Here is a 27,427-nt window from a genome sequence, read left to right as displayed (position 1 = left end):
TAATAGTAACAACGTTTAATCTGGACATGCAAAAGTTTATTATGATGTGTACATAAGAAAGTAGCCATAATTGGGGCTAGGGTTCCATTTTAGTGAAGGAAGTTTTGCTTATCTCTTTAAGTAGTCTAGAGCAGTATAAACTGTATATGTATAAATGAAATCAATCTAATAATAAATGTATTCAAACTGCGCTCTACAGAGAAAAAGATGAAGAAGAAAAGAAACTCAGTCGTATAGTAGCTACTTAAGGTATAGATGTGGACGAAAGACGTTGGAAAACATCTCGTTTCTTAAGAAAACTTTCAGGTACAAAATAGAGATTATAGTAGAATAATAATAATAATATGAACTTTAAGTTAATTACGCCTCTCATTGTCCGCAGCTGGTTGTGGACATAGTGGTAACCTCATAATAACGATTACATAGTAGCAACCTCATAATATCAGTTACATTTTAGTAACTACATAATACCAGTTACATAGTAGTGACCCCACAATAACGATTACATTCTAGTAACCTCATAATATCAATTATACAGTAGTGACCTCACAGTACGAATAACACTGTAGTAATTACGCAATACCAACTACAAGGTTGTAACTACACAATACTAATTACATAGTAGTAACCTCACAATACAAATTATACAGTAGTGACCCCACAATACTAATAACTCAGTAGCAATCTCACAATACTAATTACAAAGTAGTAACCTCACAATACCAATTACACAGTAGTAACTCCACAATACCAATTACATAGTAGCAATACTAAATTACCAATTACAGAGCAGTACCCCCACACACAATACCACATATGTAGCAGTAACTTTACGATATCAATTACATAGTAGTAACTCCACAACACGAAAATTTAGATAACAGTTCTTACTTTTATTTTATCGAACCTCATTGTATAAATCTGATAATACTCATGAAGGTAGAATGTAAAAAAATCAAAAATCACATCTCGCAAAAGTATAATTAAATTACACTAGCTACCACCTCCTATATTACAATCACTCAGAAATAAATTGAACTTGTCCTCAACAAAAAATTAAAATAATAAATCGGTTATAGAACAACTGCGAATGATATATAGTTCGAAAAACTACAGGATACATATTAATCAAATAACTTGGGTTTATGATGTTGTTTCAGTCATCATTGTTCATTTACATACGTATCTGAGATATATATACTTATTCTACTGTATACAGAGATATGTTCTATGGTAACAATATAAGGATGAGCGCCTAAGCCTTACATCCCTTCTTACACTATCACGATGTTATGAACCATTAGTCTGTGATGCAAAACCTACTGTGGAGGTTTCTTTGCAAGACACTGAGGTTATAATGGTCCCATTCCTCCTCCTTATAAACTTTCCAAAGTCCGTGAGCTAAGCGCGGATAATAAATTCTGAAGACCTATTTCAGAATTCCAAAAGTGTAAAAATCTTTAAAAGGTGTCTACAAATGGTATAACATGAATCTCTGATTACACTTGATCTTATACAGGAACTAACAACGTGTGGTTGAACACCTTTAATTTATAAAACAGTACCATATTGGTAACTAATATGAAGATATCATTTCTCTACGGTGTAATGGTATCAGCACGTTAGCTAATGTAACGAAATATTCATCTGAGTGTTTTAGCACGATTCTTAGGATGTTTGTTTATCTTACAATTAAAGTTACAACCTCCACTACCATAAACCTCATTGAAAAAATACTTTTGCAAGATGCCCTTTACCGTTTTCGAAATGACGTATCGTCTGCAAGAAGATTGTGGAACGCAAGTGTTATCTACCTTACTTTTTTTCAATGCTGATACAAAATATTAAATCCAGTCAAGCTCATGTGCTGGATTCTGTACTAAAATAAATTCTTCATAAAGGGTATTTCATCAAGCTATTGTTTATAAATTTTAAGTAATTTTTTGTTTCTTTGCCATCTTTTGAGCTGATTTTATCCATTTTTTCCCCGATTTTCAAAATCATCTGTTCTATTTTTTTTGTTATTTCTTGGTCAGTCTGTTCCTTTTATTCGGAAAATGTTGAAATAATGTAATTCATAATTGAAAGAATATATTTTAAATAATCACTATTTCATTTAAAACTTTTTTTTTCTTATTTAGAAAATATTTTAAAATAATATGCCCTTGATTTTCGTGTAATCTTTTATTTTTATGCTAATCTCCTCTTCGTATTTTTTCTTGTTTTACGAAATTAGAAACACGTTACTTCTTTTATGAGGTTTTGGACTAATTTGTTCCTCATTTAGCACAAAACACGAGGAGCTACCATTAACAATACAGTAGTGGTTAAACCATCCTGAATGGCCATTAAATAATGAAGAAAAGAACAAGGAAATGCCTCATTTATAATTATCTTTGTAAATGCAATTCTATACTAAGTCATTGTTCACGATGTGATTACGCTTGCAGATAAAAAATATGCATTGAAAAGGCTGTGTATTGGAATACTCCTTCGGCGTAGAGTACAGCATTATGCACTGTTTAGAAAAATGACGTGGCAGGTTGGAACTTTGCTATGTGTTTATCGGGGATGTTCGTTGCAGCTGATAGCGACCAATAGAATAACAAACCTAAAACTTAATACATTTCACAGTAGCTAAGAGTTTGATCTTTACGACTATAGTTAGGAAAGTATGCAGCCTCAGAATTATTTAAATATTTATAAATGAAACTGTACTACCCTTAGAAAGAGTTTCGATATTTATATTTAATACGTGAACTATAAAACGTTTATAAAATCTTAATGTTATTGTAATACGCATTGGACTACTTACTACGTAAGAAAATTTTTACTTTTTCATGTTCCTGGGCAGAAAGTGTTATTTCCCAATTGATTATGCCTAAACTAAATGGAAAAGACCTATTTTTCTCTTCAGACTTTGCTTTTGTGACCTGAGAGCACATAACGAAAACATGACGGGAGACAATATTTGGGGGCTGATACGTGAAAGTAATTTACGTTACAGTCGCAAATCTCGAAAAACTACTCACTTCTAAACATTTTTGTTAATTTTTGTATAACTTTAGTAAAAATACATGTAAATCTTGATTCATATGTTGTTTTATTCAGACCTTATGTAAATGAAACCGTGCAAATTTGCCCGTTTTTACATATAAAATAGGTTAATTTCTAAATTTCATTATCCAGGTCACAAAAGCAAAGTTTGAAGAGAATAATGGCCACTTTGTGTACTTTTACAACATAAGCAATTAAGAAATAACGCACACTATCCAGGAACAAAATTTGTGTTACATAGTGATATCTGTTCTTTCACCTTTTATTGCAACTCTTGGGCGTATTTTAAAGACATATTTCCACTGGTAGCTTAGAATTATTTATAATGCTGTTCCTATGAATATTTTAACAGATTTGGTTAAACCAGCAAAACCTTAATGTTTAGGTTTTTGTTTGTTTCTGAATAATACATAAATAGAAATAAAGAAAGCATCATGTCAGCGAAAAGAAGGTGAAACCTAGGATTATTTTTTGTTACATTACTTATATGTACAATTTTAGTTGTAACCTTAACTGAGACATTTCTTGCGTCTTAAGCCCTTCATGGCCAGGTGGTTAAGGCACTCGTCTCGTAATCCGAGAGTGGCGAGTTCAAATCCCCGTCACACCAAACATGCTCGTCCTTTCAGCCATGGGGGCTTTATAATGTGACGGTCAATCCCATTATTCGTTGGTAAAATAGTAGCCCAAGAGTTGGCGGTAGGTTGTAATGACTAACTGCCTTCCCTTTAGTCTTACACTGCTAAATTAGGGACGGCTAGTGAAGATAGCCCTCGTGTAGCTTTGCGCGAAATACAAAACAAAACAAACCTTGCATCTTAAGCCAAATGTAATAAGTTAAATAAGTAAATAAAAAGTTAAATTTACGTTAAAACGCTTTAAGTTGTTGTGATAGGATTTGTAAAGAAAATAAAAGTTCACTGCCCATTCGAGGTATTATTTAAAATATTGTAAAACTGTGATGCTTGTATCATTTTTTTGTTTGTAGTTAAACACAAAGATACACAATAAGATATTTGAGTTATGCCCACCACGAATATCAAAACCCGGTTTTTAGCATTAGTATGCATCATTTAATTTTTAATTTTTTTTTATATTTATTTTCAGACTTTTATTCCACACGGGCTGTAATAAATGTTCATTCTCTGTATTGGTGAGTGTGTATGTGTTTTCTTATAGCAAAGCCACAGCGGGCTACCTGCTGAGTCCACCGAAAGGAATCAAACCGCTGAATTTAGCGTTGTAAATCCGTATACTTACCGCTGTAGTAGCGTGGAACATGGTATTGGTTAAAATAAGTTTCAACAATAACTTTACCTGATAAGTTCTCATGTCTCCATTTTTTACAAATACACGTGGGGTAATAAACCACTAGATCTTAGGACAAGTAATTAAAATGTTAATGTCTTCTGTCACTAAGCCTTTTTAACTAATGTCTAAAATAGGAAACATTGAAACAATTTAAAATAGAATTCGTGTTCAAACAATGAGCAATCCTTACTACTCCGTGCTTAAGCATCTGCATTTGCTTACAGGCTAGTCTCGTGAAGCCTTACGTCACTTGACCAGATTAACATCTACTGTTATATTTTTGACATTCTAACTAATTAGCCCAAACCAAATGTAGCATAAAAAAAACATAGAACCCTTATAACTTCTTGTTCCCCTTTTCCGACTCTGCTAAGCGTTGTGAAAAACAGAGAGCACAGTCAAAGCTAACAAGATACAACAGAAACCTTACATGAAGCAGTTCTGTACGACCAGTAAATCAAGGAAATTGACTAAGTGTAAATAAATGTAATTCTATTTTCTTTCCCAAATGTCTGTTGCTAGTTGATTGTCTCTCAGTAAATTCGGCTAAAAACATTTTCAGGACACTAAATGTTAGGTAACGCAAACGAAAGACGTCGCTGTATTTGTATTACATCATTTCTATTCTTAACTTTATTAAACTTGTCAAGTTTTCATTTCTCTTTTTCTTTTACTGTATTTTTATTAGGCGGCTATGTATTCAAATGAATTGTTTGTCAAAACTAAATATCACTCTTAAATTCAAAATAAGGGTTTTATATAAGTTATTTGCATTTGATTAACTTTGTTCTATATCAAAATCACATCTTTATGGAATCCACGAAAAATGAAAAGGTATTCCTAAGTCCATCAAGATATTCAGTTCGTCATCTCTTTTCAACGTATCCTGTCTAAAAATAATAATAAGTTGTTCCCGATGGCTCAGCGATAAGCGAGTAGGCTTATATCGCCAAAACTCGGGTTTTTTGGTATTCGAAGTGGACATAGCCCAGATAGCCCGTTGTATGGTTTTACGATTCAACAAAAAAAAAAGCGAAAAAAGTGATAGCTTTCATAATTTATGACTTAATTAGCAAAGTGTTCTAATATTCTTCAGCGAACAACCAATGACCCTTTTTACTGATCACCTAAGAAAGATCTGTTACTTCATTTTGAAAATCAGACCCTGTTTAGCCTCGTATAACTACAAAGCTTCTTCGTTAAAATTCACCTAATAAACAAGATTTTATGTAATTCAAAAATTAAAATAGAAATTAGTATATTGAACTTTGTCCAGCAATAAACAGTATACAAATTGTCCTGCATCTAAGAAATAATCAAAGTCCTCTAACACTTAAAATTTAAGAAAGTCAACCATTATTGTATATTCAGAAATTAATATTTCTCTGTGACTCCTGAACTAAGAATAAAAGTATTTCCGGTTAACGAGTCATGTCCTCCATTAAAGCAAAATAATTTACTCTGTATAAATTTTTATTAATCTCGATAAATTTTACGAATCTATTACACTGAGTTATTCTATTATGCTGCTAAAACGTCCTTAAGATCACTGCAGAAATTTAGTGCATATATACTGCTATTAAAAGTAATAGTTTCTTACCTCTATCAAGACCATGGCTTGTTCTCTTAAGGCACAAAAAGATAAAAACAAATATTTCGTATCGCACTAGCAAGCTAGTAACGTTTGTTTTGTTTTCCAATTCTTTCGCACGTCTATTACTCTGAAGCTTTTTATCTTTACTGCAAAAACTCGCAAAAATGTAGACGTGTAACAATAAGTCAACAAATAATACCATCGGTTTTTGTTCCGATATATCTTGATGTCTCCAGGTCAATGCCAAAGCTGGGCTGCTCTTTAAATGTCGTTTAAGGTTAAATAAGAACACACTTTCTCGTTTAACGACTGTAAGTTTATCATAAGCAATATTTCAGTTTAACATTTACTCTTCACGAATATTCAACAGATGTCCATCTTTGCTTCCTGTTCGTTATTGAAAAAGTTTCACTTTAGTCACTTTCATTAATTTTGAAAAACAACAACAATAAACAAACAAGTTCTAGAAACCTGGGTGTAACTTTCTACAACAAACTCATAATATTTCCGTACCCTTATGTTTTACTATTTTTCTAACCTGAATGTAGAGTGTACCTATTTATATAACGAAATGATGCATCAACTTGTTTGGGAAATAACCCTCGGTAGTTCAGCGATAGGTCTGAGGACATATAACACTACCAGTTGGGTTTCGATGCTCGCAAAGGGTAGAGCAAAGGTAACCTAATGTATATATTTGTTATTCATAAGAAACAAAATCGAATTTAGAAATAAAAAATATATAAAGCGTCATCAAATAATTATAGAAAATTTATAAAAATGAAAAAGTAGCCTAGCCGTTAGAACGTGTTCTTGTCATATATTTTCATATATTTTTTATCGTTTGACTTAAACTGTTTTCCCTTATATATTGCTATAACCAAAATTTGGAGTATCTGTTTCAAATAACTACGCCTAATTCTTTTCTTTTTTCCTGGAGTCGTCTCTATTTTTATTATTCGTACATAATACATACGTAATTACTTTTATTTTGTTACTCAATATATATGAGTTAGCATGTGTTTGATTTGAAATTCTGTCTACAACTCAACTTTCAAGGCAGTATCGAAAATCTTGCTTTTGAAACCTTGTTTTCTTGCAAAGACATCTTCTGCATGTTATTTTCTCGAAAGTAGGGCTGAAGACCGCCTGGAAGGTTCACCTCTTTTAACTATTCTCACAACTGCATTGTAGTGTGTTGACTTTCATACAGTCAGGCAGTGGACCCTAATATAACATCATAAAAGGGACCTCTAACATTGCAGTCTGTACTGTCGTAAGGTCAATAAACCATGTGCATACCTTTAATCACGAGAAGAATTGTATGCACTCTTCAGATTACAACACACCATGACATACGAAGTTCTAAAACGAAGAAATAAAAATACTCTTTACTTTTAATTTTAGTTTTATTTATTAACTCTTGAAAAAGGACCCTTTAGGGGACCCTTCAGAAGTACATCTAGTAATATGCAACGTTTGGTACTTTGCTACATATATATATATATATATATATATAGTTAGCATATATCAGTATTTATACTTGTTCTGTTAGAATGCAGTAGGATAATATTTCGGATTTGGTCGTTTGTTATTGTTATTTCTTTTTCTTACTATAAATGTTTTTTCTTTGTTTTTCAAATTTCAAGAAGTTTATCTTGAAATTCAACAAACAAACTAACTACCCCACAGTTTCAAATGATATAGTTGACGAAAGGTAGCTGGCCAAAAACAGTGTTAGCTTCTCTAATCGAATAGTGGGATTTAACCGTCACTCTTAGAATGTACCCACGGTCCCAAAGTGTAGAATGCGATTTTTTTGTGACATTAACAGAACGCAAACCACGCATCCTCGGTTCAATAGTTCGGTACCCTAACCATTGAGACACTCTATCTCTTTAATACAAAAGGAGTTTAACAGTCCGGCACCCTAACCATTGAGACACTCTATCTCCTTAATATAAAAAGAGTTTAACAGTCCGGTACCCTAACCATTGAGACACTCCATCTTCTTAATATAAAAAGAGTTTAACAGTCCGGTACCCTAACCATTGAGACACTCTATCTCCTTAATACAAAAGGAGTTTAACAGTCCGGCACCCTAACCATTGAGACACTCTATCTCCTTAATATAAAAAGAGTTTAACAGTCCGGTACCTTAACCATTGAGACACTCCATCTCCTTAATATAAAAGGAATTTAACAGTCCCGTACCCTAACCATTGAGACATTCTATCTCCTTAATATAAAAGGAGTTGAACAGTCTACCCTAACCATTGAGACACTCTATCTCTTTAATATAGAAGGAGTTTAAATGTTTTTTGCTTTTTTCTGTATTCGTCTGTCTAAACAATAGGTGTAATATTTTGCAGAAGACAAATAACAAAACCCCATATATATATATATATTCGAATATCGTGATTTTGTTTTTCTTACTTTTGAAATGTCTGTGTTTTAGATAGGTGTTGGTGAATTTGCGCATATTCAGTATATTATATATTTTTGGACACGTCTAGTTACATTTAATATAAACAACAATAGTTTAGTAATGATTTTCAACTAACAACACAACTTACTTTTGTAGCACAAGAAATGATTTAGTATTTCAACTAAACACATTACAGATTTTTGCTTATTATTATTTCGTTTTATTTTACATCAAAAATTTATTCTCATTTAAATGGTTAATAATACAAGTCTTTTTCGACCAATGCTTAAATAGAAGTAAATAGCAAAAAAAAACAACACTCGAGCTATAACTTTAATTACGATAGATTTAGCCAGAGCGATTCTGCTACAGAAACTTAATAGAAGACGTATGGAAGTAACAAAAATTCTCTAACACGGAAAGCAATCAGCGAGTCTCTACTTCATAATAATGAACAATGCTCACACACACACACAATTAATAAACCATATTTTCCTGTGTTTGTTACATTTTAAGGACAGCTTCATCACAAACAACTTAAGAAAAATATTTCCATAGTAAACAGCTATGTTTTTTTTTTCCAGTCACGAGACTTTTCTGGAGCAAATATATCTAATGATAAATCCAGATGTATGTGTATTTAATTAATAGGATTTTTTTTATGAATGTTATACAAAACGTATAGTAGAGAATAGAAACTTTCTTCCAACTCCATTCTTAGTCACTGAAAGCGTAAATCTATGTTTGGCGATCAACGTTATATTCTTAGTGTAATTTAACACATAAATGCACTACAGCACATTAAACCAACACTCATTTAAAAATCGTTTGAAGAAATTAGTAGTATACAGTTCTTTGCGCATTGAATTTACTTGAAACAGGTTCAAGAGACTCGTACCACTGATCAATAAACAATTTTTCGCTTTGTGTGAGCCTCCTCTCCCTCGCATTTCCCTCCCTCGAGCTCAATGGGCAAATAGACTGTACTGTTCAGAGATGGTGCCGGTAGGCGCTACTAACAACATGCACGATGTACATGTTGAACCTGTACTACTGAAATGATACACAAATTTCATGTTTAAGGACAACTGCTTACGTTGCAAATCGTTATTCTAAAGTAATTAACATTGCACAACTTATCAGTTCTAGAATATTTCGTAATATGAAAATCAGTTACAGAATTGGCGAAAAATGTTTTCTTTCCTGATGCTTTTACATCAGAACTTCCGAAAGAATGCATTAAAAATACGAGTGAAAAAGAGTAAATAATTATTTATGGGTAAATGAGAATATGTATGAAGTTAATAAAATTGATGGCAAAGGCTAATAAACTGGGTCTGATACCAGAGGAAAATATTTTAAATTATTGTTGATTTTTGTTACTATCGTTATCCGTTCCACCTTTTGAAATAAAGAAACTAGAAGGTATTTATAAAGACTGTGAATCACTCAGACCTAAGTTAAAACAAAAGATGTATAGATTAAAGCCATATAATTACCAAATGCCTGATTTATAGTAAAATAAACTGAGTCAGACAGACACACACATATTCTGTCACATAAATCACAGTTGCCACTTTGTTATGGGAAGGCACAACCAAGCACCGAACAAGTAATACTCAGCGCAATCGGCTCAGTATTTTTAGACTTACAGGACCATAAACCGCCACGTGACACGTGAGTTGAAAGCTTAGAACTGACGTTTACCTTAGCTATATGAGAATATATATATTTTCATGTCCGGACCGATAATGATTGTATCTAAACGACCATTAGTTTTAGCTCATTTTATATACACGCACACACATAAGTGGAGAGAGATAAACACTCAGACACACAGAGATATAGATATATGGATGTATAATTGTTTGAATTGACAGCGTCACGTGACTGCGAATGCGCCAATAAATTGTCTTCTGTCTGTACTTTACAGCACACACGAATACTTGTTATTGATAGCCAAGCATAAAATAATTATAAGCGATTTTTTTAAAAAAAACTACTAGTATTTTGTTTCGGCAATATCTCTCCAAGTGTATTTTCCCCGTATACCACATTTCCCGAGAAAGATCTAAACAAAATTATATAAACCCAAATTTTAAACTCTCCAACAGTGAATTAACGTCGTTAAACGAAAACACGTTTTCCATTTTTCTCATTATTTGCCACTTAATTAGGTTAAAGTGCTATTTCTTTGATTAAATGTGTACCTAATAAAGGGGTGGTCATTTTTAGTAAATCAGTACTGTCAAGTCTTCAGATATGGAAAGTCTTTTTCATGGAAACAAATCTAAACATACGTGTTTCTATTATCTACACAGATATTTTCATCCATGATTATATTTAATTCAATAGTTGAATAAAACTTGTAATACAATTGCTATTCCAATGTTTAAAATTTTTGTTTTTAGTTTATCTGGTTTAACAGCTCTGTTCTGAGGTTTCCTATGCCGACATGGTCAGGTGGTTAGGGCGCTCAATTCGTAATCTAAGGGTAGCGGGTTAAAATCCTCGTCACACCGAACATGCTCGCTCTTTCAGCCCTGGGTTAGTTATAAAGTTAAGGCCAATCTCACTATTCGTCGGTAAAAGAGTGACCCAAGAGTTGGTGGTTGATGGTCATGACTAACCGCCTTTCCTCTAGTCTTATACTTCTAAATTAGAAAAGGGTAGCGCAGGTAACCCTCGTATAGGTTTGTGCAAAACACAAACTGAGGCTTTCTTCTAAAAAACACAAATAAGCAGGACCTGTACAGCATTTTATTCATTCCTCCAAGGCTATCTTAGAGGTGAAATTATATTTTCGCTCCATAGTAATTCCTTCATTACGTCTACAGTAAACTCAGTGAAGTTAGGGTTTAACAACCGACAGAAGTCGTCTTAACACCAATGTTAAACCATGCAAGAGGGAGTCTATGTACAAACTGTCCATGTATGGATTACACAGTCTAATCGCATCTATTAAAAAATAAATATTATATAATCAAAAATGTAATTAATATTATTTTATGTTTGAAACTGTCTAATATTTGTCTTTAATACAAACTCCAAAACAAAAGAAAAGCATTTAATAATACGGACTTTCTTATCGTTTTAAATATAAATTCACTTAATAATTGGCAAATACACCAAACCTGGTAAAATAGCCTAAAGTAGTTTAAGTCCACAATAACGAAACAATGTCAAATTCATATTATTACACGTTTCGACACTTCACGTGTTCTCTTCTGCCTAATATTAGACTGCGGAAGAAATAGTGTTGAAGGTTGTAACCATATGTTTGTTTGTTTATTTTGTTATTATGCACACAAAGCTACACAAATAGCCATTTGTGCTCTGCCTATTTTCTTCCATCAAGATATAGGCTCAACAATGTTTATTCTAGCGTGTACTGAGTAGACTGTTAAACCAAATCAGCAAGTCACGTGCTACCTACAGCCGATATAAAGTTGTAGCGGGAAGGAGTATATCAGAATTATATTTTGAAACTACTTGATATTTTGTAGATAGTGTGACAACCAACTACTGCTAGTATTGGAGAAGGATGTGTAGCAGTCCTTTTCTATACAAAATATCTGTATATTCAAACCATAAATTTGTGTTCAAATAGGTTATTTAGAACTTTCAAAACGGATATATCTCTTACACTCAAAAGAATTAGAATACAAACGAATTTGGATAACGTTGGGGCACCAATAACAACAACAAAAAACCTTCAATAATTTATGCCCCAGCCATGGTTAACAACAACGTGAGACGTATTGCAGAAGGCGAGAATCCACTGACACAAGAGTCAGTGACAAAAGGCATCCACGTGCACCAGCAAACAATATACAACATGATCAAGAAGGATCTCAGTGTGGAAAAACGACACAAGTTAGTTAAAAGAGTTATCCAGAAACGGAAGATCAACTATCTAAAAATGTACGAACGGTACATAACCATGGAAGAATGGTAGTATATGGTTGCACTCAAAATTATCATATATTGATAACTGTAACAAACACTGTATATTTTCTACCGGTAAATGAATGAAAAAAGTTCCAAAAGTGGTACACGAAATGCACGAAACTGTTTTCGAAGGGTTGAAGACTATCACTACCTATTGTATCATGGGCAAGTTATGGATCAAGAGAATAAATACAAAGATCAAGGTAACTCTACTTCGTATCAGAACAATGTTTTAGACCCTTTGTGCCATACCGAAATACCGACTTTTTAGGAAAACGAGATCAACATGGTATAGGTTCACAAAGTTAAAGCGTACAATAATGCCACTCATTCATCCATCACACACCTCAAAAAGATAGAGAATAATATGAGTATTCATGTTATTCCATACGAAGATGCAGCGCTTATAGAGTTATGTATGATTGGACTATTGAAACAAGTACTGGAAAAGCTTTAGACACTGACAGTTGTACGACGGAATCTTTTACGATGGAAACTACTTTCCTTTTTTTTTTATTTGCCAAGAAGCATGATCATCAGATAGAGTACGATAGTTCGTGGTGAGTCTCCAAAATCGTTTTACTGTGGCGTACTCAATTCTTTAGATCACACCTGGATTTAGACGTTTTGTTTTTCTTTTGGAACTGACAGATTATCTATTAAAACTTTCTCAGTTTTTTAAGCCAATAATAGTTTTTAAAATTTTAGCCACCCAACAAGCCTCGTTTGGGAAATGTTCTAAACCTAAATATAACTGTAAACAATATCCAAGCTCACAATGTCTATGTATTTTTAGAAACAACGGAGATACAAAATACTATTCACTAATTTATAAGTCAAAAGCAGCACTTATCCTTGTAAAATATTCTAAGATAATCAAGAACAGTATCCTTGCCTATTTGGAAGTCAAAATCCCTTTTTCTTAGTAGAGTACCTAACACTATAAAGAACAATACAGTAATCTATTTAGAAGTCAAAATTCTGTTTCCTATGCAGAGTGTTCCGACATCATCAAGAAACAGTATGGTCACCTATTTACAAGTCAAAATCTCTTATTTTTTATAGAGTAACTTAACACCAAGGAGAATGTTATTGGCACTTATTGATATGTCAAAATCCTTTTTTATTAAGGCGTGTGATAGAAAATAAACAAATGTTTCTGATACCATAATATCCAGAGTATCTCAGATTTCTATACAATGGGCGTACCATTATTAAGACTTAGATTCGCCCCTAAAATTTTGAAGTAACTTTCAGCACTCTGATTGTGTTATACCTCTAGCTATCTTATTAACTCATATAACGTTTGTTCGTTCTCTGGTCTTGTTAATTTTCTTGACTGTTTATCACATGAATAGTACTTAGCAGTAGGTGCTCAACTTACCTGAAGAAAACTGTTTCTTAAAGTTCTGTTTAGTCCATCCTTCATCACCACTTCGCCTGTAGCTGACCTGGGAATTTTGTTCATTGACTAGCTGATTGTCGAAGGCTGGTAGCTAGGATAGTTTAGAAGTATCACTGAGAAACATATCAATTCGTATATATGGCAATCTACTCTACAACTAATTCGGCTTGTTGAAAGTAAATTCGCCATTTCCAATAAGACATCTAAATTTTAACTTCCAGGTATTTCATAGTTTGTCTGAACGTTATTTATTATGATACTACCACTCGTATCACCGTCAATCATAAAGCATGGACCAGTCAAAGTTTTGGGTTTATTAATTAATGTAACCCGACATTATTAAAGTGAAAAACAGAAAGTAACGAGGCATTTAATGACTAAAGAAACCTAAAAAAATCGTATAAGATTATTAGATTAAAAACACAATTGTATAATGAATTAAAAATTATAGTCTTCTTATAACAAAGCCACATCAGCTATCTGATGAGTCCACCGACGGGAATCGAACCTCTAGTTTTAGAGAGTCCAACGAAAGAAACCATATACATAATATTCACAATTGATAAATCAGTCTAAAACCTGAATATATGTAATGTACAAAATGTTAATAACTGAAACCCAAGAAACAATTTAGACAAATAATAAACATAAAATATGACAAAATAACATAACTGCATACATATAAAATAGTTTTTATTTTATATTCAGAATTGAGCAAACTTATGAAGATTGTAATAATGCATTTCACCGACTCCAGGGTTTGCTGCAAAGACAAATTTCTGGATTAAACTTTTCTAATACAACATAGAAGTAAAATTTCATATAAAGTTTTTGAAGATAATATAAAAAAATCAAGCACAAAACAACTTAAAAGAGAAAAAAAAGATTTTTCTCACAAGATAGATCTTATAACTTAAGAATGATTTAGCTTGTATTAAAAACCAACACATGAAGCTAAAAAACTCTTAGGGTGACCAAAAATTACTAATTTAAACCGTTGCTGATTTAAGCTTTGAGTTACACCACGATATTAAAATAAACGTTTTATAAACTTTAAACATACACAATACTTCAGATACAGATAATCTGACAAAGTATAGACATATGCTAAATTCAAGTCAACTCTGATATCAACGACAGTCTTCGCTGTATCTCTTCTACAACGTTTTTCTTACGTATCTTACGGCTTAGATACGATACAAAACTTCTGTTATGTTGAATGAAATTGACGAGAACTTGCTTTGTTGTGTATACGTAATAAATATCCAACTTCCTTGGATTTAACCTTTACGTTTATGACAATAAATGTTAATTTTTACTTTGTTTGTAAGTTCATACAGAAACATCAATATGAGTCGAAATGTGAGAGGATTTATGGTCCATATATATTTACCTCATAAGATTTGTTAATAAGTAAAGCGTGAAGACGAAAAAACAGAGTCAACACTTCATATAGCAATATTATATCAAAATAAGCCGGAGTTAACGCGTTATATGAGAAATTTTCTTAAACCTCAATAGTACAAGAGTGTTACTTACACATAACGTTTTCTAGGGATAAAACAGTAAAATCTAACGCTGTTATTGAGGTATTACTATAACGTAGTTCAGCTTTGTGTCATAGTTGTACCTAACGTGTGTGACATAGTTGTACCTAACCTGTGTGAAATAGTTGTACCTAACGTGAGTGACATAGTTGTACCTAACGTGTGTGAAATAGTTGTACCTAACGTGAGTGACATAGTTGTATCTAACGTGTGTGACATAGTTGTATCTAACGTGTGTGACATAGTTGTATCTAACGTGTGTGACATAGTTGTACCTAACGTGAGTGACATAGTTGTACCTAACGTGAGTGACATAGTTGTACCTAACGTGTGTGAAATAGTTGTATCTAACGTGTGTGGCATATTTGTATCTAACGTGTGTGGCATATTTGAATCTAACGTGCGTGTCATAGTGAAAACTTCAAAAATACTCAAAATAATAATTAACAAAACGAACAAAATATTAATTGAATCTTAACAATGACGCATTCATGTACGATCAGGTTTGGTTTGTTTCTGAATTTCGCGCAAAGCTATACGACAGCTATGTGCGGTATCCTTCCCTAATTTAGCAGTGTAAGACTAGAGGGAAGGCAGCTAGTCTTTGCCACCCACCGCCAACTCTTGGGCTACTCTTTTACCAACGAATACTGGGATTTACTGTCACATTATAGCACTCCCGAGGCTGAAAACGGCATGTTGGGTGTGACGGGGATGCGCTATCTGTACAACATAATAAGGCCAACTGTCTCTTTCAGCATACAGTGCTTTTCTCATAAAGTATTAATTTTTATTTCTTTGTGATAAAAGTACTATTAGCGTTTACAAATGTACATATTAAATAAATAGAGTCTGAACTTCAAACGGAACCATCTGTAACTAATTGTCTATATAGCGTTGCTATTATCGTCACTTTGCTTAAAGTTATCAATGTAAACGATTTTAAACAAAAGCTATCAGGCTCCCATTGTTTCAAAATAGAAAGCTTAAATTTTCTGGGCTGGAAGGACATGAACACTTTCTATACAATCAATGAATTAGTATGGCATAAATTAATAGAATGGTCTGAAATATCTGATAAAAGGTCTTTCATAATAATGCTATTATACAAGTGTAAACACTGATAATGATTAAAATAAAAATTAAAGATAAATAAATATAATATTCAAAATTTAAACTCAAAGTATTATACTCTACTATTTCCCCTTACTTATAGAACTATCAAATTTATCATGTTAGCACAAAATAAAAACTTAGGCCAGTTAGAATACTGCTAGTATATCAGTTAATGTCTCCTAACATGACTCTAATAACACTGCAATGCACTTAGGTATTTACATGCAGAGAATATTTTGCCCAATACCAAACATTAATCTAGTAATTCTGAAATGCTTGCACGAGAAGCTACAGTTATGATATTGTGACTATTCAATATGTCATAGGGATGCAAATCTTTAAGATGAAATTATATTTTGTCCTAACAATCATTTCAACAGGAAGGATCTTTAAAGAAAGTTATGTTTTTTTTGACAATGAGTTCATTTTAAGCTGACTTCCATTAACAAGTAGATGTCATAAAATATAATCATAGTTTATGCTGTCAATGATTTTAACATTTCAAATTAACTTATGATAAATATATAGATCTATTTAAAAAAAGAAAAAGTTGTACTTCATCCCGACAATGAGGCCAGTGTTTCATAGCTTCTTGTGATAAACATAGAGGTCGCTGAAAATTAACTGACTCTAACACAAAGACCTTATGTACCATAAAGATGATGTCTGTTGCAAAACAAGTTATAGGTCAAGTTGACCTGAGTTATAGCAACGAATGTGAGAACACTTAAGAGAGAGTTTGCTTAATCTTGACAATGATATCAACATCTGTATCTAAATTACTATGGAGAAAAAGTTTGGAAGAAAAGATCTATAGTTTATCTTGTCCCAACCTTACTAGAGTCACGAACATGTATGCATGCTCTATGAGTCTTACAGAGGCACTTGCTAAGTAATTACTTAGCGTATTTGCTGTTGTTGTTTTCCCTAAGATTTTCGCGCAAAGCTGCACAAAAATTACCTATGTGTAGCCATCATCAATTTTAAACTAATAGACCAAAGAGAAGGCAGCTAATCAATATCACCTAATGGTAACTCTTATGATACTCTTCTCCAAAGTAAGTTTAGTCTGTCACTATTATAACATAATCACAGCACTAAAGTGTAAAGCTTGCTTCCTGATATTGGGACGCGAATCACAAACCCAAGGATTCATTCATAACTTGCGCACACTAACCAATAGACTATCCTTAGACCAAGTAACTAAGTATCTCTCTAGCTTCATACTTTCTATATATTTATCTATCTTTCATCTCTCCATCGTGCTCATCAATCTATATTTCAGAAAGCTGAATTACTTTAACAACTTTAAGTGTCATCTCAAATGTGTTGACTTATTGCAACTTTAAATTTAAAAAAATTAGAAACAAATTTGTTTAAAAAGTTTCTTAAAAATGCATATAGTTACATCTTATAAAGGAAATATAACTTTCCATTTTACCTCGATTAAAGTTGTACAATTTCTTATAAAACAATTACATCATTGAAGCTATTATTAACAAAGTATGCGTTATGTACCAAAAAAGGGATATTTATCTTTTTAAAGTCCCCGCTGATACAGCGGTAAGTCTACGGATTTAGAAAGCTACAATCAGCGGTTCGATTTCCCTTGGTGGACTCAGCAGATAGCCCTGTGTGGTTTGTTATAAGAAAACACACACACTTATCTTTTTAAGTGAGCATGTTTGCGCCTAAACACACATAAATATTTCCAAACATGATTGAGATTGTTTAATATTTATTCACATCACTATTATATGCGATTCCGACAACTTTTCATACAGTGAAAGGAATATATTATGTAAATAGATATAACCAAAACTACTTATAAAGATGTGTTTATTAATTAAAGCTGGAAGATTGGCTCTTTCGAAAGGTTTATGAAAGCTTATGAATCAATAGCTTATATTAATAATTGAAATTTACTGATTCAAAACTAGATAGCTCTTCATACAACACAATAACTATTGTTACTATTTCACTTCATTACTTACTTTATCAAACTGTTTTTTCTTCTATTATAGAAACACTTATTCAGTAGATAATAAAGACTACACTGAGATGTTTCTATTCTTTTATCTATCTCACCCCTATTATCGTTTTTAAGTTCATTTCCATTAGACACGGTAAGAAGGTAAGTTGGAGTTCATCATACAGAATATACAAAGGTTAAATAGTTTACTTACCTTCAAAACTACCGAAAAATTTTCTTTTAGAATTTCGATTTCGTTGTTTATTTACATCATTCCATGATTACAACCAAGAATTAATTTTTACTTCGTTATATTTCTGCGAGAATTATAGAGTCTGTTAAGATTTTGTCTACTCCAACAAAATCTGCTATAAACTGAAGTTATTTGAATAAAAATGCACAAGTTTAATAGTGTGCCTGTTAATTTAGTGAAACGTTTTATATCATAATAATATTAATACAGTTTTGTAAAAAAGTCTTAATGAAACTTCTTGTTTCCTAAATTTTTGATTCACAGTTTTACTCCTTTTAGATTTGCCAGAAACAGGACAATGTGGTGAACGAGGCCTTTTTTTTCCAACTTGTGAACGATCGCATTGGTGATTCTATGCTGCTGAGAAAACGAGAAATACCCATCTACGCTAGCGCTGATTGGCTGACAAGCACTGATGACGTAACTATGGATTCCCCCACGTACCCAGTATGGAGAAGCACCGCACCCAAACTATTGGTAGACGTCGGAGATACAAATATTTTTTTTATTATTTCAAGCACAAACATGATTATCGCAAGTAGCCATTTGGACTATGTCTTTTATTTATTATCAAAATTTATTTGTATCTCACTAGAAATTTTCTTTTCACACCTTTCAAGCCCTGGGGGAACAATTTATCATTTTATTGTATAGGCCTATATAATATATAATAATTTGGGAGTTGCAACAAGTCGTAATATTTGTATGTATGAGCGTATAGTCGTAATGTATACAACAAAATCGTAATGATTACGCTCCAATCGTAATGGTTGGCATCTCTGCAGACATGTAAAAACGTTAGGACACCCTATGAAAACATGTGTAACATTTTTGGATATATAGATATTTAATCTCAATTTTAACAATACTGAGAGATTATAGGAATATAACTAAACAATTAAAACTGAAGAAAAGACTTTTCAAGATCTTCTGTAAATGTAATTCTTCAAAAATGCATATTCTAACAGAGGAAAAAGTTAAGACACCCTACATTTATTCCCAGTTAAACCGGCTCAACTCACCCACAGGTGTATCACACCAGGTGCACATGATTAGAAGATCGTTACTCAGCATTTTGAATGACACTTGCCCTATTTAAACCTCAGACATTTAGTTTGGTGTGCTCCTGACTATTGAAGTGAGAGTGAGCACCATGGTGAGAGCAAAAGAGCTGTCTGAGGCTTAAAGAATAAAAACTGTAGTAGCTTATGAGTCTGGTAAAGGATTTAAAAAGGTCCCAAAATATTTTGAAATCAGCCATTCCACTGTACGGAAAATAGTCAACAAGTAGAGGGCTTTCAAAACAACTGCCAACATGCCCAGATCTGGTCGTCCAAGCAAGTTCACCCCGAGAGCAGACCGCAAGATGCTAAAAGAGGTCTCCAAACACCCTAACATGTCATCACGGGACCTACAGCAGACTCTGGCTACTGTTGATGTGAAAGTGCATGCTTCTACAATCAGAAAGAGACTGCACAAGTTTAACTTGCATGGGAGGTGTGCAAGAAGGAAACCTTTGCTCTCTAAGAGAAACATCAAGGCCAGACTGAAGTTTGCCAGAGAGAATGTAGACAAAGACTAGGACTTCTGGAATTATATTCTTTGGACAGATGAGTCCAAACTTGAATTATTTGTACACCAGAACAGAGGACATGTTTGGCGTAAACCAAATACAGCATTCCAGGTAAAGAACCTCATATCAACTGTGGAGCATGGAGGTGGATGTGTCATGGTTTGGGACTGCTTTGCTGTAGCAGGACCTGGACAGCTTACAATCATAGAATCCACCATGAATTCTACTGTCTATCAGAGTGTGCTTGAGGATCATGTGAGACCATCTGTAAGAAAATTAAAGCTGAAGCGGAACTGGACCCTACAAGAAGACAATGACCCAAGACATACCAGTAAATCCACCAAGAACTGGCTGAAAACTAAGAAATGGAGAGTCCTGGAATGACCGAGTTGAAGCCCAAATCTTAATCCCATTAAGATGCTGTGATGTGATTTGAAACGGGCTGTACATGTAAGAAACCCCTCAAACATCTATCAGCTGAAAGAATTCTGCATTGAGGAATGGGGCAAACTTTCTTCAGACCGATGTCAGAGACTGGTAGATGGCTACAAGAAGCGTCTCACTGCAGTGATTTCAGCCAAAGGGGTTAACACTAGCTATTAGAGGGTAGGGTGTTCCAACGTTTTCTTCAGTTAGAATATGCATTTTTGTAGAATTACATTTACAGAAGATCTTGAAAAGCCTTTTCTTCATGTTAAATTGTTTAGTTATATTCCTATAATCTTTCAGTATTGTTGAAATTGAGATTAAATATCTATATATCCAAAAATGTTACAAAAATACACAGGCTTTCATGGGGTGTCCTAACTTTTTCACATGACTGTATGTACGTTTGAAGGGTTGAAGGGTTTTACAGTTTTGAGTTAAAACCGTTTGTCATAAGTCCTATAAGCTATGTGATTATTTTGGGCACTTTATAGAAACTTTTTTATGATATGATGTCACCGTGAAGCAAATTCAGTAAAACATGTTGGTGGTTTAAAGCTTTATTGCAACTATTCTATTTATATCATGAACCACTTTCTAGAAATTTTGTTAATGTGTGGCTGAATGAACTGATGTGGTATGTTTCCTGTTTAGATCATCTGCTGTGATCCTAGTAAACTTGTTACTTGTTTGAAGAATCTTAATTTTTTATACTAATTATTTTTACTAATCTTGTCGTAGGTCCACTATAGTAAATACGAAACCAGTTGTACAAAGATTTCATTACTAAAAATCGATTTAAACACAAATTATACTCTACATCATTCTAGAAGTTCAGAAATGTCGTTTTATTACGCAAAAGTGAAGTATATATATGTCGTTTGTTACTAAACACACATATACACAAAGGGCTTTATATGCTCTGTCCACCACAAGTATCAAAACTCAGTTTCTAGATGTATAAGACAGTAGACATAGTATTGTGCTATTGTACGGGCGGGCGCATATATACGTATGTTATTTTAAATTCACTACAGTCATTTTTTTTATTTGGAGAGGAATATCCAAATGGACAAAACGACGTTTCAAAATTACGTAAAAATATGTTTATTTAAGACATCTATACTAAACAAATTCTTTAAACTTTTCCCTGGGTACTTTGCATAATACGAAAGAATACTATCTAACATCCCTCACTCTTTGATTAAAATTTAACCATGCACAAACAAATGCTAACTTACGTAATGATGGTTGAAATTATGGCGATTTTATTTGTTTCGTGCTACTTTGTACATTTTTACGCCTTGCCTAGCTCTAAGACTTCCCTCAGATTCCATGCATATAAATAACGTATAAAATACCAACATTTCGAAAGAAAAGAATTCTACCTTCTTTACACATTCACACATGCGTTCCTTTAATCACGTAACGCCATCCCACTTTACTTCCATGTATTAGTCGTTACACAGTTTCTAAAGTTAATTCATTGCATTCGCTAACAAAGCAGAGGTAAGAAAAATTCTGACATCATAAACTTTCATCTTTGATCTATATCTGCACGTCCCAGCCTTATAGCTTTAAATCTTCAAAATATCAGACAAATTACACTCCGGAGCTGACAAATAGCCCAGTCTCGATAGACCAAACAACGTCAGTTTGGGTCATTTGTTGCTCTTAGAAGATAGGCATGAATCCTGTGGGAAACATAAAAACATCTTAGTAAGCTATTGATATTCTTCGGCATGTGTTTCTGTGATTACTTTGTGGATCTGTTTCAAAACCGAACTTCTGTCATTATTTAGAAGTGTTTGTAGACTCTCTAGAGTTTGCTTCAATAATCGTTGTTTGAATAAAAAACAAATATCTGTGTAGTAGTGTCACTATTTTGTAAAGTGTTTTAACGTGGGGGTTATTCTCAGCGCTAATAGGAGGTGTTAGGGTTTATACAATTTTGAAATAAATCTACATTAAGTTAAATTCACTAAGTCGATACGTATCTATAAATTACATATACCTACTGTAAAATGCCCATACTCCGTTACAGGGTTCAAAGCCTTCCTCATTATTCACAGAGACTTCAACATACCAGTTCAGGTTCTTCGTTATCCCCAATTACTTCTATAACTGCCACAAGGGAATTCGTACCCAAAGAGAAGCCCCAATAGAGCACCCAGTCATGGTATTTAAAGGCGCGTGTCAAGTTTCAAACATAGCATTTCTGAAATCCTAAAGAAGAGCAAGGAATATATATTAGAATGATATATTCAGGGTCAACGACCTGGAAAACCTATTTCTGCACCTTCATCATGCCCCTATGACCTTTTGGGCGCGTTTTATAACACTTAGTACCCCATTCATGGGAGATCACAGTATATGGATAAGGGTAGTCTGCGTTCGAAGGCCTACCAAAGTTTGGTATTTCTGAAATTGAGGGAGCAGTGTAAGGACAAACAAAAAGGTTTATATGAATTATTATAGGATTTAAGAGTGCAATCATCGTTTACCTAGTCCTATCTAGATGTGAAAGTGCAATCACAACACGAACAGTATATCAAATTTGAACTTCTAAAAGTCACTGTAATACAATCTTTCATCCAGTTAGCTTCAGATGGCCAAAATTTGAGGTTCAGCTCAAGGTCACACAGAATAAAATGATTATGTTATTCTTAAGTCATACATAGTTATATGTTTGGTCAATAATATTTTATTCCCGCATTTCAGTTTAATAATAACTATATTTTTTTTATCTGACTGTAACAACTAATCTAACAATACATACTTTAAGGTTACTATTGTTGCTCCCATTGGGAACAATTTTTACAGCTACTACTACTATTAACCATCGCTGCTACAACTACTACCACTATTAGCCATCGCTGTTACAGCGATTACCACTATTAACCATTGTGTTTTCAACCGCTGCTACTGCTTTGACAGTTATTACTATTATCAACCATTGTTTCGGGTTTAATATTTACTTTTTATATTTCAGAAGAACCAACATTACAATATTTGCAAAAAAAATTGTTTCTGATTATAAGCGAACAATGAAAATTACATCACATTACCTTGTTGTCATCATCACCACGAGATAGAGTCATGCTGTGACCGCTACGATTGCTATGGCGACTGTGCACTGATTCCTGGTAGGAAGAGCAAGAATGTCTTTCTGGTGATACACGACTCGGATCATCAACAGACAGGTGATCCTTTTTTTTCGGCCCTTGACGGAAGTAATTTTTATTATCTGTTGGTTGGAACCTTCTTAAAAAACTAGTTCGTGCAGAATTTTCACTTTCTACTGATTCTTCACTGAAAGAATTGCCGCTTCCCTTTTGCGTAGGATGTGCTGTCAGACATGACAGGGCACTTTCTATTAATGATCTTTGTAAATGTACTAAATCTACCTCACTGAGATCACAAGGACTGATACCTTGGAAGTTTCTTGTCGTAATTTTAGCCCCACCTTCTAATAGTACTTGAATACACCGCCAAGATACTCGGTTCCTGCTAACGACTAGATGAAGTGGGGTAACTCCATACTCGTCTTCCACATTCACTGTCGCTCCGAACTTTAACAATAAGTAAACCAAATCAGCGTAGCCTAATACCACAGCAAGGAAGAGAGGGGGCAAATTATACAGTCTCTCTCGCGTGTACACATCTTCGTAGAATACATCCTTGCCATCACTGGACACAAACACCGTTTTTTCATGGGATAGCAAGTTGGTTCTGGTTACAAACATCTTAGTAGTTGGGGGGGTAGAGATCAGAAAATGTTGTTCTTTTGTCAAATCACTGTGGAAACTCGGATTAGAACTGAGAAGAAACTGTGCTACTCCGCTATCAACAACTGTGTCACGCTTACGTTGTTCATCCATACTATCATCATCAGAAGACACCACACCATGAGATCCTCGTAAATCAGAATCCGTAGGAAGCACGCCTTTCTCATTAGGATCCACACCATACTTGAGTAAAAGGCGTGATACGTCTATGGAATTGTGTTCAATGGCCAAATGAAGAGCATTGCTAAACACAAGAGGTGACTCTTGGTCTGTGGACAAGCTCTCTCGTCGGTCAAAACGGTCAAGTAACGTCTGGCTTTTACGGAGTAGGATGTCTACATCTTGACTAACACAGTGGCTCTGAGAACCGCAGCTACTTTTGTCTAAGATACTTCCATGAAGATTAACTGGAAACCTTGCGTGATGAAGCTCCAACATCCGTCGAACAAAGGAAGTGTCATTTTGTTTAATAGCTCTCTCGAGTTGTTCAGCCTCAAAAGAAAGGTCGTTAATGGACGAATCGAGGCTGTTGTTTCCAGTAAACCTTTCAGATGGCAAATTACTTCCAAGATAACCTGCTAAAGATCCCAAAGAATGAAGAGACGAACTTACTGCAACTTTTGCCTCTGCGTCTGCTCCTAGTTCTGAAAGATTCTTTTCAAGAGAATGTGAATAGCCAGGAAGACGTAGTGACTGTTGTGTTGCAGAAGTGACAGATGCAATATGATCAAAATGAAAGAATGGGGAGTCTTCTTCTTGAGATGTCTGAAACAGATAATATCAGAAATACGTTACTAACTATATAAATAACATAATTATAAACGAGTAAAAATAATATATCGATTATTTATGTTTCCCTAGGTGTTATTCTTAAACCTTAAATCTAAAACTATTGTTATAATATTCAATGGTGAAAGAAAACTTATCTGAAATTCAGAACAACTGTCTCAACTAGATATTCACACCAAACAATTCTTATTAACCTCATTTTGATATGATGAAGTTAATATTTCAAATATGTATCAACATTTATTAAAGAGAATACATTACAGTTAATTATAAAGGGATAAGTTAGTTATGAAACCATCAATCGATATAATTTGCTTGAAGTTAAGCACAAAGCTACAAAATGGGCCAACTATGAGTATCGAAACTCTGTTTCTAATGTCGCAGACTGGTAATAAGAGGGCCAACGATTCAAAATGACTCTTTAAATAATTATCACAATGGCAAGTTTATTTGTTTGTTTTTCGAATTTTGCAACAGCCCCATGAGGAATATCTGCGATACCCGTCCTTAATTTAGCAGTATATGATTAAACAAAAGGTAGTTACTCATCACCACTCACCGCCAACTCTTGAGCTACTGAAGGGCGAGGAGGTTAATGTGACAACGATGTGAGCCCGCGACAGATTACAAGTCGAGTATCCTAACTACCTAGCACAAAGGCAAGGCTCGGAGTCTTTAATAAAAAATAATTGCATGATCATAAAAGCTGTATATGTGTTTGTGATCTTACAGTGAGTTACTAAAATTAAAATTTGTCACAAAAATAGACAACGGAAGGGCTTGCCGAATTTACTTTGTGTGTATGTCTATATATATATATATATATACACATATAAAAAGAAGTAATGATAAATACGTACAATATTATTTCGATAAGGAAAACTTACCTTATTCGAATTCTTTCTGTATTCAGAAGTTAACCGATTCTTTTTTGGATAATATTTGAAACATATTTATTATAACTGTATTAACTTAAAAAATTAAAACTTGCCTATAGGTCCAGTCTTATACGTTCTATATTAATGTTTGATAGTACAAAAAGTTTCTGCAATTTAAAGTAAAAGAAAATGTCTTTTGAATGTTGACAAAGTTTCCATCTTATATATATAAATATTTAATGTATACTTGTAATAACATGTGAGCTACTGAAGTTTCAAAAATGTTGCAATTAACATTGCACACATTATAATAATCAACAACTTTATATAAGATATTAGAACAACTAATGCTGACTGCATTTTGGTTAGTATTGTCCAAGATATGCTATTCAACTACGTCCAAGACATTATAATTAACAAAGGAAGTGTAACCAACGGCGTATATGATAACACACTGCACAATGTGTACAAGATTATTGATAATTTCTTAAATACAAAATTTACCAAAGTCAACTAATTTTATCCATATACGTTTACCTGTTATTATATCACATGTATACGAAATCATATATCAAGTTATATGAGAATTGTAAATAATGAACATAAAAAATGTGATGCACAAATCAGGAATTATTAATAAAAATCGACCTACATAAATTAACATTTTAAAAGGAGAATGGACATCCGTAACTGTAAACAAATGACTGCAGCTTAGCATTTCACGTATCACTGGGAAATCTCAATATACAAAACATTAATCGCACTTTATAGAAACGATTTGTTTATGCTGTTCCAAGGCATATTTCTTGCCGTACGTACAAGCCACAGAAATAAAGATGGCGTGGTTAGCATTATATATTTCACTTATGGTGGATTTCTAACCATGCAACCCCTCGTCCAGGACCGTTTTATCCAATGGGCAAAAGGGGCAGCTGTCCAGGACCCACGATGCGATTCGAGTATAATAATAATTAAAATATTAAGTGTACAAAAATACTAATAAACCAGTTTTTTTATTTCTTTATTTTTGATCACTGATGAATACAGTTTATCAATATTATACAGTTTTTCTTAAAACCAAGAATAAGCAAGGGTGAACACACGTTTATACTTCACCCAGGGACACCATCACCGCCCTAACGCAGCACGTTATGTCCCTCATCCATGTCCCTCAGTAGCACAGCAACATGTCTTCGGACCCACAACGTTAAAAACTGAATTTCGATACCCGTGGTTGGCAGAGCACAGATTGTCCATTGTGTAGCTTTGTAATAAATTACAATCAATCACAATTTCTCATCCACAAATGAAATACTACGGCTGAGACAAAAAGAGCCCA

General features: G+C 33.5%; 1 protein-coding gene across 1 annotated transcript in view; it reads right to left on the bottom strand.

Moving 5' to 3' along the window:
- The window catches only part of LOC143232641 (uncharacterized), a 160,390-nt gene that overhangs the window by 118,927 nt on the left and 14,036 nt on the right, over positions 1-27,427 (bottom strand). Inside the window, 2 exon segments of the mRNA XM_076468298.1 lie at positions 13,726-13,837; positions 23,702-25,186. Coding sequence (XP_076324413.1) covers positions 13,726-13,837; positions 23,702-25,186 — 1,597 coding nt within the window.

Source organism: Tachypleus tridentatus, chromosome 1, assembly GCF_004210375.1.
Source record: "Tachypleus tridentatus isolate NWPU-2018 chromosome 1, ASM421037v1, whole genome shotgun sequence".
Lineage (NCBI taxonomy): Eukaryota > Metazoa > Arthropoda > Merostomata > Xiphosura > Limulidae > Tachypleus > Tachypleus tridentatus.
Note: the sequence above shows the minus strand (reverse complement) of the source record. Positions and strands in the feature narration are given on the sequence as shown.